Source organism: Harpia harpyja, chromosome 5, assembly GCF_026419915.1.
Source record: "Harpia harpyja isolate bHarHar1 chromosome 5, bHarHar1 primary haplotype, whole genome shotgun sequence".
Lineage (NCBI taxonomy): Eukaryota > Metazoa > Chordata > Aves > Accipitriformes > Accipitridae > Harpia > Harpia harpyja.
Genome location: NC_068944.1, coordinates 59,104,908 through 59,122,935, shown reverse-complemented (window position 1 = coordinate 59,122,935; position 18,028 = coordinate 59,104,908). Strand labels below are relative to the sequence as shown.

Sequence of the window (18,028 nt, the reverse complement as noted above, 5' to 3'; positions counted from 1 at the left end):
TCAGGTGTTCTGAAAGGTAATTTTAGTGTTTGGACTGTGTTCAGCAAGACAAATTTTCTATATTATATTGATTCAGCCATGTATTGGAAAACAATAGCATGGATATTTAAATCTAATAGATTATAGACAGTCATGTAGAAGACTAAGGTTGTATGACACAGTTCTTGGTCATTTTTCTTCTGTGCTTGGAAAGAATAATACAGTGTTGATGTAGAGTCCTGGTCTGGACTTCCTTTAGAGTCAAGAAAGGCACTTTTGTTAAGTGAGTTTTCTGAGAATGAGGTGAATTGCATCTGCAAGTACCTTTCTTCTCCATATTATCTGTTAAGGGGTAATGATATTAGTGCTGCTATTTATATGATCAGTATCTACATTGGGACAGATTAATTTTATATTCTTGTTTTCTAAAACTAAATAAATAACAATATTAATTCCAAATCATCATGATGTGTAAAAAAAAGTATTTTCATACCTTGCTCAGGCAAGTATACCTTAATTTCCAAGTTATGCTGTATAATTAAATGCAACAAAGTGTATTAAGTAGGATCAAGCCAGGCTGTGGTTTATTAGAGAGTCAGCACTGAAATAAGTCAATTTGGATGTGCAGCATTTGAAATTTATGTCAGTGGGAAAATATTTAAATTCTTCAAAACAGAATTGGGGATTCCCATATTTTATCCCTATTAACTTGTTGATGGTCACAGCAGGAGGTCAGTATTTATTAGTACTGAAAAATGAATAATTTAAGTACATATTTTTACATTTAAGTTCTTGATTGTTAATATTGACATCAATTACCCACCCTCATTCCTAAAGTATATGTCAGTGCCAAATCCCTCTTCACTCTGCTTTATGAAAATGGTATTATTCACTCACACCAAAGATATTACAGGGAATATCAGCATACATAAACCAAGTAACAACACTGTTGGTGTCACCCAAATGGCTTGTTAGTGAAAAATTTCTTTGTATGCATACCATTCTTCAGCTGGAAACCCTAAATGCACATTAGGGTGCCTGCATGGAAAAATATAAATCAATTAAAAAAATATGGACACTAGAAATATTAAACAAAGCCAGTGGCTTAATCTCTCTCGTAGCAGTTCATGAAAGACTTCTTTAGTTCTCATCATAGTGAATGGCTGGTTACTCACAAAATTGCTGTCTCAAGCAGAAACTCTTAAGGAACTATATTGCAGCTGGATAATTAAGTGTCTTTATCTCTTTGTAAATGGGCCATAAGGCATTCTATTTCAGCTCACTAATGAGGACCACTTTATGGTATTCCTAAATGATGTCTTTCAAATGCACAGTGAATCGAAGTATTATTGTTGTTACCAGTCACTAAGACTGGATTTATTGGGAAACAAACTTGATAACTGTTGATAATTTATTAGGTAGTAAATAATTATGCCCTTGAGAGGATGAAAGCTTACTATGTTAATGTCGTTTTCCAAGACTGAGTCAATTCCTGCAGCACTACAGGAGGGAAATTCTGTTTTAAATGATTTATTTAATAAGTAGTTGGATAGCTTGAGTGCTCTTGCTATGCAATTGTTTGCCTTTCTTACTTCAGACTCTTAGAGGGTGTGTGGGAAAGAAAAGTAATATTCTGTTAGCTGCTAAAACATTTCTGTAAATGTTAATGCAAGGCATCTAATTGGTTACACCTTTTCTCTTTCCTTCCCACCTTAAAAATATGGATCTGAAATTCTTGTATGTAATGAACCTTAGTGTTCCTAATGAACCTGAGAATGGATGAGTTCCTAGGCTGGTAGAATCATCGTAGCCCTACTAACTGCATTTCAGCACGGCCTGGTAGTTACGCTGGACTGTATTTAAGAGAGGTTTGCACATCCATTCGGGCCTCCCACATGCAGTAATTTGTATGCATGCAGCCGTGAAGGGCTAGGGGTTGATGGCAAAAAGGCTATTTTTGCTTTTGTCATTGCTGCTTGGAAGAAAATCCTTCCACTTCTCCACCCAGTCTAGTGATTGTAGGGTCACAGGATGAATCAGATCATTGGGCTGATTCCAGTGGAATAGTAAACATGTGCAACAAAGAAACAAACCAACAACAACAATAACAAAACAAGTAAGCAAGCAAACAAAACCCCCAAGCCTGCCTCCCCTTTTGCCCCCGTACACCAAACCAAAACACTTTCTGCCAGATCTCCTGTTAGCTGATTCATTCTGTGACTATGGAGGCAGTCTACAACTAACAGAAATTAGAAGAGCAGCACAGCTCCTTTAAGTGACACCCTGCCATTGCACTGGGTTTTGGATTATGACTAAGTGCTCCCTTAGACTTTAAAAATGTGTGAGTATATGTATATTTACTTATACTGTCATAAACTCCGAACTCTTAAATGAAGGCCAGCATTTTCCATTCTAATAATTCAGCAGATAAGCATGCCTAAGGAAGGAATTCTAGAGTTCTATTTTCTCCCACCTTCTAAAATACCCGTGTAAGTTCAAGGTAAGCTCCCAAGGAAATCTTGAGTGAAAGACACAGGAGGGGGTACTTGCCTATTAATGGTCAAAATGAAAACAGTGTTTTATAAATTATTACAAAGGAACAGAAAGGAAATCACAAAAAATTGTACCACAGTATAATTCATGATGTGCTCAAATACTGTATAAAATATGTGCTCAAATACTGTCTCAAAAAAACCCCCCCCCCCCCCCCCCAAAAAGATGGAAAAAGCTACAAAGACAGATTATCAAAGATGTGAAATAGCATTCATTAATCATATCAGAGATACCTCAGGCACTGTAAAAGATAATAGAAGGAGAATGCAGTAGAAATCATAGGTGGCTTATAGAGTATGGATGCAGAATTACTGACGCTTTCAGCTAAGAATGAAGGGTCATGAGCTGAAATACACTGGTTAAAAGCTAACAATGGGAGATTGTCCTTCACATGGTATGTGTATGGAGTTCCTTGGTATGGGACACTATGAATGATTAAAATTTGTGTGGCTTCAAAAAAGCAACTGGAGAAATTCATGGAAGAAAATTCTTTCAAAGCCTATTAAATATACAGACATTCTATCTGGCAGAGGAAGTGCCTATGCTGTGAATTCCTGGATATGCTTGTCTGCTTTTATGCCATTCTCCAGTCATCTGCTTTGGACATCTGTTCCTACTGAAGACTGTTTTTTGGGGCCAGGTGTTAGCTCAGCCCTTACAACACCTTAGGGTCCTCCTGGGGAGGGAAAGGCCTAAAGAAAAAACAAAATAAGGAGAAAATAAGTAATTTACGAGCACGCAAGCAAAGGAGAAACCAGAAGAGCATTGAGGGTTAAAGGATCAAGTCTGGTGAGGAAGCCCCATGACTTCTATGGCCTCTGATCCTGGAGATGGGACACTGGAGAGGATGGAATGACAATGTAACCTGGTATAGCCACTCTCATAACTTCATTTGGGATTAATGGGAGCCTTGACAATACAGTTTTATAAACTAGAATCTGAAAATTTATAATCTATAAACTTGATTATGGAGCAATAGTTCCCAGAACAGAAAAATTTTATTCCAGTATGTCAAAATGAACTTTTTTTTTCCAGTTTGCCTTTGGCCAGCTCTTTTTGTCAGGTTCAAAGCAATCTCACAAAGAAATATTACCTTGAAAAGCATTTTGGTGAATACATACTTTGCTGGAAGAAAACGATATGTCCGAACTCCAGTCCTAAACTTTCACTCACCTCCCTAGTAAACAAATGTGAGTACACAAGCATGCACAAACAATGACTTTTCTGAGAAGACTGCTGGAGTCCAAGATATCCAGATACAGCTTTCATATTAATATCCCCCCCGCCTCCTTTTTTTTAAGATCATATTCAGACTTTCTGGAGATGAAAATAAAACATAGTATTAATACGGGAGGAAATAAAGTTGACGTTGGAGAAAGTTTTAAATCAGGTGGTGGTAGTTTGTCTTTATAATAATTTAGAATTGGGTAGTAAGTGCATTTAAGTTCACATTTAAAACTTTTACTTAACTAGATAGATGCATTAAAAGTTCCCAATGTTTTATCAATAATAAGTAACTGCAATACTTTTTAATTTAATACATCTCAATGGAATGTAATTTTCATATTGGCTATATTGGGTGACGGTGGTAGCTTTAATAATCCAGAAATATTTTTTGGAAAAGAAAAACACATAGCATGTATTACATACCTGAGCAAACTAGAATCCAGAAAGTGTGCTTTTCAAGTCCTTTTTGACAGAGATACAAATGTACTCTTACATGACTATCATTTTAGTTTGTAGAAAGCACTGTGGTTACCTGGAGAGCACATCTGACTGGAACTTAGCCTCCAGGTTTGTGCCTTTCCCTGTGGTTTGTGTGACATTTGCAGCACAACTGTGTTGTCACAGGGTTGTCTTGTTGCAGGAAATAGTTGGATGTCACAGCCAGCTATTAGGTTGCAGTTTAATGTTTGTTCTCCAGTGGAGGCTGGTATATACAAGACTAGGCCACTGAAACAACAGACTGTACCTCTGGCTGTAAATCAGCAAAAACTGAGTGGCTGTAACTCTTTGCATATTTTTCCTCCTCAAAACAAAAATAATCTTCACCCTTTCTCTGTCAGATCTGTTTGTGGTTCCTGCTGCTAAGTCTGGGAACATATATACATGTGTGGGCCATGTTCCAGGCCTCCTCACTGGGGATATTTGACTGACATCCTTTTGATAACATTAGCAAACTGTTCCTGATTTGATTCTTTGCGAGCTAGGCGCTATTTGCCATCATAACTGAAACTGTGGTGGCGCACAGCAGCTGCACCCAAATGGTTGGAAAGAGGTCAGATACAGGGTCTCCTATAGAAATAGAGGATTCCCCACCATGTGTCTGGAACCATGACAAGATCGAGGGGAAATTTATTTGCAGTCTGGATCTAGACAAAACCTGTCATTTGGTAGTCCTTGAATGAACCTGTCCTGGAATGCTACAGCTGTAGGTAAAAACCATCAATTTACAACCTTGTCCTTTTTGATTTTTTAGAAGCTGCTCATCTGCAGACAGAAATTTTCACCTCAGATGCTTTTGACAGAGCAGCTAAAATTTACGTCAATTATATTTGCCAATAAGATATGGAGAGAGACTTTTCCTTTCTGGCTTCAAAAGCATGAAGAATTTTTTAAAATGTCTTCTGGTATATATAGTGATTATTAAGTCCTATAAGAAAATTAGATTCATGTAAATAAAACATTAAAACAATGAAAATATAATAATTCACTAAGACACTACAGAAATGTCTGCATATCTGTCCGAATAAGTCACTATCATGCAAAATAACCAACAGCTGCCTTTCATTTGCTGGCAGTATCACTAAAGGACATAAGATTGTAGTGATTAACTCAGTCTCAACTGATTTCACAAACATGGCAGTTCAGATCTTAAATAATTTAATAGATATGAATGTGATTTTATTGATTCAGTCAACATAATGAACTGCAGTTTAACATTCTTTATTGCTTACAGACAAACTGCACTTTTTCTTCACCAAATATCTGACGGAGACTTGAAAAGCAATGAGAGAACCACTTCATTTTCTCAAAAACAATCAGAAATCTCAATTTAAAAAATCAAGTATATTTTTAAAAATATTTTTTCTAGTAGAGATGGGATTAGATAATTTTCATACAGCTAGGAAAAAAAGATAGATATTGTATATTTTAAATTTTGTACTCCTAGAGGAGAACTTTAGATTACTAAATATTTCAGAAGCTATTTATTCCTAGTAGTCAGTTTGTATTTCTTTACACCTGGGCAGAAAAGCAGGCATCCTTCATTTGTGATAGCTGTTAGGAACTAGTAAACTCATTTACTATTGACTTATTTTCATAACTGATAGCAGAAAAATAGTCTCACCCTACACAGAGGCACACACAACTAACAATCAGTTAAGGGATTTCCCTGACTATTGTTTTGGGAAAAGGCCCTATATATCTGAGCTCTCTCACTTGCGAGTGCCAGTAACCCTTTCTAAGAAAACTGAAAAGGCTACAACCTCAGGTGCAGACCCAGATTTCTACTGAAGGTGAATACCCTGTTAGTAGAGGCAGCAGAACAGCTGCTTAGCCCTGGCAGTTCACAGCCTATAGGTTAACTGAAACCTCAGTGATTTGGGTTCCTGTTCCTCCATGGGGCTGCAGAGCAGTTGCACTGCCAGGGCTGTTGCCTCTTCATGGGAGCAGCCATGTGACAGAGCTCTGGGCAGTTATGGATGGTACCAGCTGTATTGCCTGGACTCAAATCATCATTTAGGGCATTGAGGAAAAGAAACAGCTGAAAGACTGATAACTGACAGAAATAATTCATCAAGTAGGGAAACACAGGTAGCGTAGCCCAAGGAGAAAGTTACTGAGCTAAAAATTAACCAAGAGACTTTCGGAAAGTGCAATGAAAGAAGTTATTTCTTTTGCTAATTATTCTTCCGTTCAGGAAAGCAGGATCTTCCACATAGGCATCGTTGCTTCAAAGGAGCATGACTTCATTACCAGTTTGGACCCTCCAGGGGTCCAAATTTTGGCTAAGCATTCAGGTTTAAAAATGATAATATTATTTTGCTTGACATAGACTAATCTTCTTTTTCAGGTACATAAAACATTGGCATAAGCATTGTATTTGAAAATAGTTAAACTAACATTAGAAATCTGTGTAAAGTCAATTAAGATCTTGAAGCTGAACAAAGAAATGTAATGGCTACGTATTTTGTTTTAGAACTACTTTCTTTGAGCCTTGTTACTTTTTCTAGAATTTATTTACACATCTACCATATGTGAGCCAATGCATCATTCAGGAACTTGACTTAATATATAAGGATTCAAGGTCTATGTAATGTTGTACAAAAAACAGTCTGGAGCTATAGTAGGTACGTGGTTTGGAAATTGTATGGAATATTAAGTTAGAAAAACAACAGTAAACCTTAGAAAAAACATATTTTACCCTAAAAGAACATTACCAGTAACATTCCTGAGTATTAATTTTCTGATAACTTTGGGCTGTTCTTGCAAATTACAGTCTGATGTATTAAGAAAAACTAACTTTGTGCTGGTCATGCTTAATATACTGTGCTGCAATCTGTAATAGTTCAGCTCCTTCACAAGGAGCTGAGCTTTTCTTCCAGTGGGAGCACTACCTCCTGAGAGAGGGATGAAAGGAACCCAAGGAAAGCCATCTTCTCCTGGCTACAGTGGTTCACTGAATAAAACCCACTGCTGCAAAAGAAGGGTATTGGGTTGCTTAGTCTACAGGAAATTAACACATCTGCTGTCTGTGATCTCAGGTGTTTCAGCTGTCTGATACTGAGAGGAAGGGCGGAAGGAACTGGGCATATCCATGGCATCTATCTGTCTTTGTCACCTTCAACTCTTACATCAACAGCAGTTTTATTGTGGTTTTTCCTAGTCTTTAAGCATGAGGAAAAAAATGATTTCTAAGTATGCTTCTTAGAAATCCATCTCCTTAGAAAATTATTTTCAAGTCTAATTCTAGTTACTCTGAAATTAAAACCTTACCTTGTTTAAAATTTAAATAATATGAACTTTAGGATATACTCATGGGGGTTTTTTGGTCTAACTTTCAGTTAAAAAGAAACCAAATTCAAATTTCCTTGATTGACTCTTAAGCAGTTATTTCCAAGTGGTTTTCAATCTGTGTATAATGGCTAAATAGAGGTGAGAGAATCTCTCCACATAAAGATATTAAAATATAAGTGCTTGAAGACTCAAGGAAATGAACACTCTGCCTCTGCACAACTAAATACTTTTTTTAGACAGGAGAGACTGATGTCTGCAGTTGAAACAACAGCATTAGAGAAATTCAGGCCAGGAAGAATGGATCTAATCTAAAGCCCTCTGAAATCAATGAGAGGATTTGCTTCAACTCCTCTAGGCTTTGGCTCCAGCCCCAAGTAATTATTCAAGTTGGACTTTGGCCACTGATGCTAACACCATCTGCTTACAGGAAAGTACTGTGAAATCTTTCATTAACACAAACTGTGAAGGCCTCAGTTCTATGTCTTATCTAAAAAATGGCACCTTTGAGAGTGCACTGTTGATGCGTACCTTGCTGAGGACCTCATTCCCTGCCATCTCATGGGAAAGTGTGTCATCTACTGCATTGCCAGCACTACCTTTTCCAAATATGGTCAAGTTTCAAAGCCATTGATTTTCTAATTGAAGTTCATATGCAAGTATATGAACCAAGTTTAACTTTTATTGATGGTGTTGGATAAAAATAATAAATATGCAGCAAATAAATACATGGAAAGGGAGAAGGGGGTTTGGTTTGTCAAAATCAAATCTAAAAATAACAAAATAAAACACATGAAAGGGAAAAAAGAATATGACGTGTGTGTAAAATGCCTACCTAGAGAGCAGGATAGTCTTACAGTTCAGAACTGGATTTCTCACTATTTTTCTATTTTCACCTTTTCACAAAGTCACCGAGGTAAAAAATTTAACCTTTCTCTTCCTCAGTTTCCCCACCTATGAAATGGTATTAATGCCAATTGAACTGGCAGGAATTTGCCATCCTAAAGTTCTGCTTTGAGGTGTTCAAATGGGAGATAGTATACCAAGCTACAAAGCCTTGGCATTGTTGCATACCATGTTATGGCCTGGATAGTCCCACATGCTGTGCAAGTCTGTTGCTTTTTTACACACCATTGTCGTTAAGCACCAGTTTTGCAGCACAGGCCACTTCATTGAGGGTGAATAAGGCATAGTCCCTTTTGTACCTATAATGCACACTTTCAAGCCAAAAATGAAAAAGATGTGTCTGTCACCAGACGATGAGTGTGTCTGGAGGACTTAAATATTGTTTCCTTATTGTAGGGATTAATGAAGTGCTGGCCCGGGCCCTGCACAGCACTTAAGGACATGTTTAACTTTAAGAATCTGAGTAGGCTGATGGATTTCCATGGGAATACTGATGTGCTTAAAGTATGTGTTGTTAGAATGAAATCATATCCTTCAGTATCGTGTGGGGTCACACTACTTTTGTTTGCAAAAGTGAAGGAACACTCTCAGATGTTACTCCTTCTACAGGGAATCTCCTGGTTGTTCAAGATGGGGATCCTCAAACATCTTGCCCTCCTGATTTCTCAGTCCAGACTCATATATGTGGTCTGTCTGCAATATACAGGATCAAGATCTGCACTGGTGTTCTAACATAAATTGTTTTCCTGTTCTGAGCCAAAAATAAATTGAATAAATCATGACTCTAAACAACTGACTTCAGTAGCTCTGATTTTTCTTCTTCTTTCCACTAATTGTATCTAGCAACTTTTATATATCTAGATATGAAAATCATTAAATAATTCTCTGCCAAAAAAAATAAATTTAAGCAAACAGCTCCCTTGCCCCAAGCCCCTAGGCTGCTCAAAAGGCAGTACCTCATGGAGGAAGGGCACAAGCTCTCTCCTTCCAGGGTTCTGCATTGCTGTCTTAGGTGAGCATCTGTGTCAGATCACAACACTGAACAAGTTTTCCACCTCCACGTGCCACCTCTGGGGCATTCTTTGGCAACTTTCCAGATACAGTTTGAGTCAGAGGCAACACCTGCAGCTGCACAGACCTTTGCACTCAGAAAGAATGCGCTGTGTTCACCTTACAGTTGGCAGGATGCTCTGTTTATCTACTTGCATCATGACTTCTGCTGGTGCCTACCCTGCCATCTGTCTGCAAGTTTCATACTAGTTCTTTAACAGAATTTACTAAATACACCAACTGTGTAAGGACCATAGTACAGTTATTACTGTGTATGTTTAAAAGGAATACAGTGTGCAGAAGTGGCCTTCCTTGATACAGGAATGCTTAAGATTGCTGTTGTAACTTATATTATCATGGTTTTTTGTTTTGCAGTTTTACTAAAGAATGCAAAAAAGGAAGAAGAAAAGCCTTTCAGAGACTGTGCAGATGTATACCAAGCTGGTTTTAACAAAAGCGGGGTCTACACTATTTATATTAACAACGTGTCAGATCCTAAAAAGGTAAAGTAAATACTTGTTTTATTTTCTTGTTTGTTAATGTGATGTTGCTCTGGCCTTAAAGAAGCATTTGGAACCTTTATTGAAGTTCTCATTCTGCAAAATGTTGTACTGGTATAAATAACCTGGGATATATTCAGTCTTGAAAAAAATACAATAGAGTGAAGAAAATTGTAAACTGTATTATTCCAGACATTCTTCTTTCTCGCCAACAGAGAATCCTTCGTAAGTTCCAATATACACTCAATAGTTGACTCACTTCCTCCCACTTGGCAAATTCAGCTGAATCAGACTATGGCTGCAAATAAATCTGCAATAAAGTTTAGAAGAGAATTAGTAAAGTGCTGTAATGAGGAAGCTGATAGGGCAGATTATCTGGTAGCAGAGGGAAAGGAATAGCAGAATGAGCAGTTTTTAAAGATAAAGATTTACAAAATGAGATATGTAAAACTTATTTCTAAACTGAATTTGATTTTATTAGAAGCCTTTGGAAGCCTGTAAATGTCAAGACAATATAGTTTACTAAGGAATTAGAGTTCATTAAACCATGAGTAGAATTGGGGTGGGAGAGTGCTGTGGGCAAAGATCAATATAACTCTGGTGAATGTGAATTAAAAAATATTTGACGTGACATAAAACACAGAGATCTCTTTAAGCATTAGTGAACAGGACAAGAACAATAAACGCAGTTCTGTAGAAGCTGTTCCGGTCAAAACAGAGATGTAACATCAGAGTCCAAACTGAATGTACAAATTGGCAGTGGCTTTTCTTAGCCTTATTAAAGTTCAGAAACCATCCCCAGAAGCTGGGTTGCAATGAAGAACAATGGTTATCTGAAAGCACTGTGGCACTGATGCTTCCGTTATATTTACCTTAAACCCACTTCACTGGTCATATAAGGACAGTGACACTATGGAAGCCATACTGTGTTTCTGCTATATCCCTGTTTGCAGACGCTACTAGGAATCAAAACAGGCTCCACAGCTCAGCTGATAAAATTGCATTATTTTTTCCTGGAGGCTTCCTGTTTTAGCAAAAAAGGGCGGGGGGGGAGAGAGAGTTGAGGGTGTTTCTGCTGCCACCTGTTTCTGTCTTGCCCTAGCGATAACACAGCAAAAGCTGATCGCAGGCACGTTCATGTTAGTCAAGTGAGGAGTGTGATTGCTTTAACAGATGCTTTTTCAGACATTAAGGTCCTATTAACAGTCTGCAAGTTAGTGCTGTGCAGAGATAGCTGAATTAACTCCAGCTGAGATAGCTTCAAAATCACATCAACACAGCACTGTGCCAGGACTAATTAGCCCAGAGGTAGCACCACACTGACACAGTTAGATTGCTCTGGGACCCAAGCTAATATCCTGATAGGTACTGCGTGGAGACATACCCGCTTGTTTAAAGCCAGTTTAGTTATCTGGATTACCACAATGCAATGCACAACTCTGACATCTCTTAAGAGGCCTAATATATTATTACCTTCTGTAATACTCACAGCCACTGGCAACAGTCTCATTTATAGTAATTTTATACTTCAGGTCACAAAAATATACCTTCATTTCATTTTATATTTCCTAAGGGATACTTACTAGAATCCTGACATTCAATAGAAAATATCCCTTTGTCATATATACAAATGTTACTGTCAGTTCTATTTTTTTGCTGGTTTTACCTTCATATATTCATAGAAAATTATACTCTGTGCTTACAGTTCCATACCATTTATTTGCTTCATTTTTATTTGCTTACAAATTTAGATCGCAATTTTTCTTTCATGTTCCTAGCTTCAACAGTTCATTAGTTTAGTTCGTTAGTTTTCCAGCCCTGCATCAAAAATCAGTGATTCATTTCCATTTAAAAGGATATTAATAATATTCCATATTTTTGAGATGTGAAAAGAAAAAGATAGGCTTAAATTATTAAGCTAATTAATTGGTTTGATGTGGGTGTGTGTGCAATGCCTGATGGTGTTGACAAATGATTGTCCCCAGGCCATAGTGAGAGCAAAGGCAAGAAGAGTCCTCTCAGTGCCCTGCAGAGGTGGGGTCAGCTACAGGGGAAGCAGAGGCTGCTGATGAGCAGAGGAGCAGTGGGAGTGCATTTGTCACCATTTTGGAGCTGAAGGAACCATGTCAACCTTCAGAAGCTGAAGTAGGCTGAGGGGACTGGTTTGAGTGCACACAGAACCTCCGTATCTCCCCTTGGATTAATGTATTTGACTCTTTCACTGTCTCCTCTAATGCCCTTACAAGCATGACTTCTACCAACTTCTGGGTGCACTGCACTGAAAATGTCATGTTTTTAATTGTTAGTGGGGTCTATATATCTGGGTCTTCATGGCTCTGCAAAAGCGATTGCCACCGTTGCCATGAATGTAGCTTTCAATCCTTCCCCTCTACTTTCTGTCTGTGGACTTCCTACCAAATTGTTGTCGATGGTCTCTCTGAGCATATATGCCAGAATTTTAACCTATTAAATGTATGCTAGCCCCATATACCGTGGAAACTGTCATCCTGACATGGTTACCTTCAGGCTTGGTTTCTGCATAGCAGAGACACATTCCCTGAATCTCAAATGGCTGGTCTTGAGCTTGTTGCTCCATGGCAACAATGTAGACTTGAGATGTCCTAGAGCACACGCACTTAAAATGCCCCATGTGGTATTCCCCCTCCTTTTGTTTACTTTAAAATTGGGCTTATCTCTAAATGGTTATTATGAAGTTTATAATAATTTAGTCTGTAAAGCTAAAATATGTATAAATAATCCCATATATGCCTTTTAGGAGCTTGAGTATTTTTACCCATGCGTTTAAGGAAGAGTAAGAGTGCAATGCTTTGGATGCTCTTTTAATCTAAATCAGGTTATTTTATTGACAATAAACTCAGAATCTAGAGATGCATGCAAATTCAAAGTCACTTTTCTTCACCCTTTCCTTTTCTGGCAGAAGGTTAAATATCAGAACATGTTGAAAAGTGTTTAATGGCTAAGTGCCTTAACCTTGTCTGGGACAGAAGCCAGTCTAGGACATTTGTTGGCTAGAGCTATGCACAGCGAACATCTATAATCAGCTTGGCACTCCTGTTAATAAGGCAGGTGTTTGCATCTACCACCGCCAGACCACACAATGATGGCTAGTGAATAATATGCTGCTGGTAAATCTTTCTTTCACTGTGAAGTTTTCTCTTTTAATTTGTTATATTATTCAGAAAACATCAGCGTCTTTTTACAGGTATTTTATTATATTTTAGTATGAAAACCCCATAATTTGTGCACATCTTAAAAATTAGTAGTCTTAATACAGTCTTAATACAGTTGCGGATTTAATGTTTTAAAAATTGGCAGTGGATTCATGGGAGCTTGAAATGACTTACAAGGAAAGTAAATCCATAATTTAGAAATTCTCACTGTAAATCAGACTGAAGAAATTAAATCCTGTAGATAAATGTTTTGACTCACAGTGTCTTCCCTGAAGGAGGAATAGGGACAAAATGTTTGTCTTGCAAATTGTGGGTTTTCTTGTGGTTACCCTAAATCAAATTCACATGTTTGCACTGTTCGGTATTCTGTTTCCTTCCTATACCTACACAGGGACTTCACTCAGCATGCCTGGAGCAAATTAAAACAAAAGCACTTACACAGGATTACTGTGACAATGCTTATTATAAGTAGGAAAGATTTGGAATTGCTTTGCCTGAGAGTACAATACAGTTCTCTAGTCAAATGAGGGACAAATTTTTATTTAACTGAATTGGATAGTAACCTTCAATTTGGCAAAGAAACTTAAAGCTTTAAATTACTGACCAGTGCTGAATGGATTGACTTTTGTTGATGTGAATGCCAAAAGCTAAGCTGATGGGTGACACCTCTTCAACCCTCTTATATATTGACATCCTACTTAAAAAGAAGGATATAACTATTCAAGAGTACAGGCAAATGAAATTTAGGATAGTTGCACTGCCAATATGGCATGAATGAGTACATGGGAATGAAAATCAGGAAAATTTGCTTGAATGAGTAACACTGAGAAACATAGATCTTAAAATCAAGTGTCATACAAAAATAGGAACAAAAATGAATACTGCCACTTGCCCCATACCAAGAAAAGTGAATGGATAAGCAGTATTTGCATTTTTTCATAGTTTATCTTATATATTTTTGAAAGGATAATGTAAGAAGAGTGAAAAATGAATGAAAATTAAATATGCATTTTGATTATTATATAGATTATTTAAGAAAGTTAACAGATTTCAGTTGACTCAATATTCTAACAAGCTTCATCAAAATTCTCAAACTATTAAATTATCCTTAATATACAGAATCTCAGTATCTAAGTTAGTTAGAATTTTATTAGTGCAATGGTGGCAGGGTATGTTCAGTATAGGTCTTGACTTCTGAACTTGTTCCACAGATGTCTGTTCTTCAGCCTGTTTCTATCCATGTCCTCTGTCGGCTGTAAGGCAGCTTAAACTGAGATCAGCTGTTTCTGTTTTGGGACACTGCCTGGCACACTGTAGGTAACATTACAACACAAAGCAAAACAGAATAATCTCATCTGTGCTACGATTTGGACTGCTTGAATGGGTATTTACTGTAAAAATTCCTGAAGATTCTTTCTTAGACAGAATGACACTCTGCTAAAAGCCATAGAAAACATTATTATCACTGAAAGAAATACTCTTGTTTGTTAAGAGGAAGGGAGTGGTTACAGGGGCACTGTAAAGAAAATAAAAGGAGCATGGAGGGAATGTGAAGAGGAAAGCTCAGGATGCAGAATGGGATGATGGGGAGATATTCTTGAGTAATGTGCTGAAACAAAAGGAGACATTACTGGGAGAATTACACTGAACATAAGGAGAGTTCCTGTTGTAATCAAGCGATTGAGGATACCATCGAGGGCATAGGGCATGAATCCATAGGAAAACAGGCTTCCTTAGTTCTGTTTTTCACAAATATTTTTTTCCCCCTAAGATGAAAAGATTCCAATGCAATTTTGTTTTATTGTGGGTTTTGTGGTTTTTTTTTTAATTGTTATTATTGCATAGGTCTTTTGCAATATGGAAATTGCTGGAGGAGGATGGACAGTTATACAGCACCGAGAAGATGGGAGTCTGGATTTTCAAAAAAGCTGGAAAGAATACAAAATGGTAAGGTGAAAAATGTGGAATAGCTGTACAGTCCATAGAAGTGTTAGATTTCAAATAGTACTTCCTATTACCTTAAGCAGATAGTTCTGCCTATAGTGATGTGGTGTAGTCCTGCAGTCTTTTATGAGCTACCTTTTGTCATGTCTGTTACTTTCAAAAATCATAATATTCTTTTTACTCAGTTAGTTGAGTATTATTTCCCATGACTTAAGGTTTCTTTCAGGTCAGTTACTGAGATTAAAATGAGTTCAGGCTCAGGCATATGCACTAAAGAATGTTGCTGTCTGTCCCTCTGAAGTTTTGACTTGCTGTGATGTTAAGAGGTAATAGCCATGTGACAATGTTCCTAATGCATGGATGTTTTCAGATGAGGGGAACTCCTTTAGAACCTGGAGCATCTCAGATAGGAATGAAAAGTTTTACTGGGGTTTATCCCAAGTCATACAACACCTCTGCCAATCAAGCTAATGTACCGGAAATGTTGATATTTTGAATAGGATTAAAAGAAAATAAATAACTTTTACCACATTACAGATGACGTGACTTCAGCAGGCTATTTTCCCTTTGCCAACTCAAAAAAATTTTACTCCAATCTAAATAACTTCTGAGTTTTTTCATTTGCTGCCTGATCAAACTTTCTGATGGAGCTCCTTTCTCTGAGTCCCTGAGGACTGGCTTGGATTTCAGTGACATTCCCAGTGAAGTTTTCAGAACTGTGTTATCAGCCTGGAAGAGGAAAATCTTTTTTTCCAATAGTTTTCAAAAAGCACTAAATGAAGAGAGCATTTAAAATGTTTAAAAATAAAAGCAAGTTCAGTTCAGTAAAAATCTCTATGGGAAGAAGTTCTGATACAGAATTTACCATTTCAGAAATAAATCAGATTACGGAACTAAAATGTCGTTTTGGATTTTATGGATGCTTTCTTTTCAGTATTTTTATATTACTTCAAAATATAAATTCTAGGGGTAAAAACTAACCATTTGGGTCAGACATCTGCTACTATGGATAACCAGAGGATGTAATCCGTTTCATAAGACATGTGAAGTAAAAATAATATTAAAATGGCAAATAGGTATTTTTTAATGGATTTGCAAAATTGGGAACTCTTTTTAGAATTCATAAGGTTTTAATTTAGCAGGAAACTTGAAAACTATTTTACTCTATTTTGGTTCAGAGACAAATAAAATATAAAATATCAATTTATTTTGGGGGAACCAAAATTTGAAGATTCTACCATTTCTACTTATGAGGAAATTAGAATTTGTATATGCAACCTAACTCATTCTCTCTATATGGCCTGTTTTAATTTCTGTTTATACCATATGAATTATTGAGATTTACTCATTTTTTCTCTTCTGTGCTTTTTCTTAGACCATTTAATAAAAACAGCCCTTCTTTTTAAAGTTTTCCCATGTGGCCTTTTTTCATATATATATCCTTTCACTCAGTCAAACATTTTCCTCAAATTTTCCTTTACAACAGTGTGAGCCTGTTCAGGATTAGATTATGTTGGTTTTGTCTAGTTCAAGCAGTCTGAATTAATTTTTCTTCTCTTTAGGAATGCCATAGTCTTCTAAGAGATCATTTACTTCTACCAAATAAAAAGGATCTGTTTTGTACTTTTACTGATAGCTATCCTATAAGTCAGTCATGAGAAAAGATGGGATTTAGGCTTGTCTCTGCTTCTATGAACCACTTCATCCAAGTAACTAGTTTAGGCCCCATTCTGTGATTATCTTATATCACCAAATGATGAATGATAGAGGCTGGTGGATGCTCTGTGGATTACTCAAATATGTAACAGTGTCTGAGCTTCAAGGCAATGACACCACTGACTTAATTCCCTCGTTGTTCAGAGAGGGTGTGCGATGTCTATCAGATCACATCCCCTCTGCTTCCTGACACATCTACCTGGTGTTTCTTCCAATGGAAACCAGGTAGTGTGTTGGGGGACACAATAGTACTTCATCTTGCTCGGAGTGGTTGAACTTCATATGTGCTCTCTCAGCCTATAGTTCAGATACAGATTTCCAGATTTGCTAAGACATTCTTGTTGTGCTTGTACCTCATTAGGGCCCCAAATCTAACAGAAATAAACAATGTCATAATAATATAATAACAGCAAGAATAAGTCACTGGAGCTTCTTTTAATTTCAGTGCATTTAGTTCTTATTGGAAAAGAATCTGGAAAACTGTTGAAGTTATTCAGTTACAAGCAAGTACTGATTGCCAGCTTCTGAGCTGGACAGGGACTCAGGCCACCAACCTGCGGCACTGCTAATGCCCTCACAAGTTATTGGCTGTTCCAGTTGTAGGAGGCCATTGCACATTTTCTCTGACTCTAAGCTGAGATCCTTACAGCAGGTAACTTGGAAAGGGTGCACATGGACTATCCTCTGCAAAGATGAGTGACAGCACTGCTGGGATACAGGAGTCACCTGGCAACAATGAGGCAATCATTGTCGTTGATTCAGTTTCATGCTGGTGCCTTCAGCTTACATAGAAGTACTTCAATTCCTATTCAATATATTTTCCAGACACCATCAGAGGAAACAGGTTAAGAGAGAGTTAAAGTAGCCAGGAATCTTTTGAAAGTAGGAAATATACAACTCTATCCATACATCAATTGCCACAAAGTCAGTGATACTACACTAATAGTGGTACTAACATTTTCTCCTTGTTCTTTTGGTTCCATTTCCACTGGCATCCAATCACCACTCTGCAAAATAAAGTTACATTTTCTTTGGTATCTAAAACAATAGCTAATGAATAGAAAACCTTTTATGCAGATTTATTGTTATGCAAGATTGGTTATGCCATCTTCTTCCTTAGTGGCATATGTGCTTACAAGTATCGTTCAGTTTTGTTATTAGTCTTATGCCATG

The 18,028-nt window shown here is 37.2% G+C and overlaps 1 protein-coding gene across 1 annotated transcript in view; it reads left to right on the top strand.

The window, feature by feature from the left end:
* Positions 1-18,028, top strand: part of ANGPT1 (angiopoietin 1) — a 166,654-nt gene that overhangs the window by 95,443 nt on the left and 53,183 nt on the right. The window contains exons 5-6 of the mRNA XM_052788440.1: positions 9,880-10,007; positions 15,041-15,142. Of these exons, the coding sequence (XP_052644400.1) occupies positions 9,880-10,007; positions 15,041-15,142 (230 nt within the window). The remainder of the gene's footprint in view (positions 1-9,879; positions 10,008-15,040; positions 15,143-18,028) is intronic.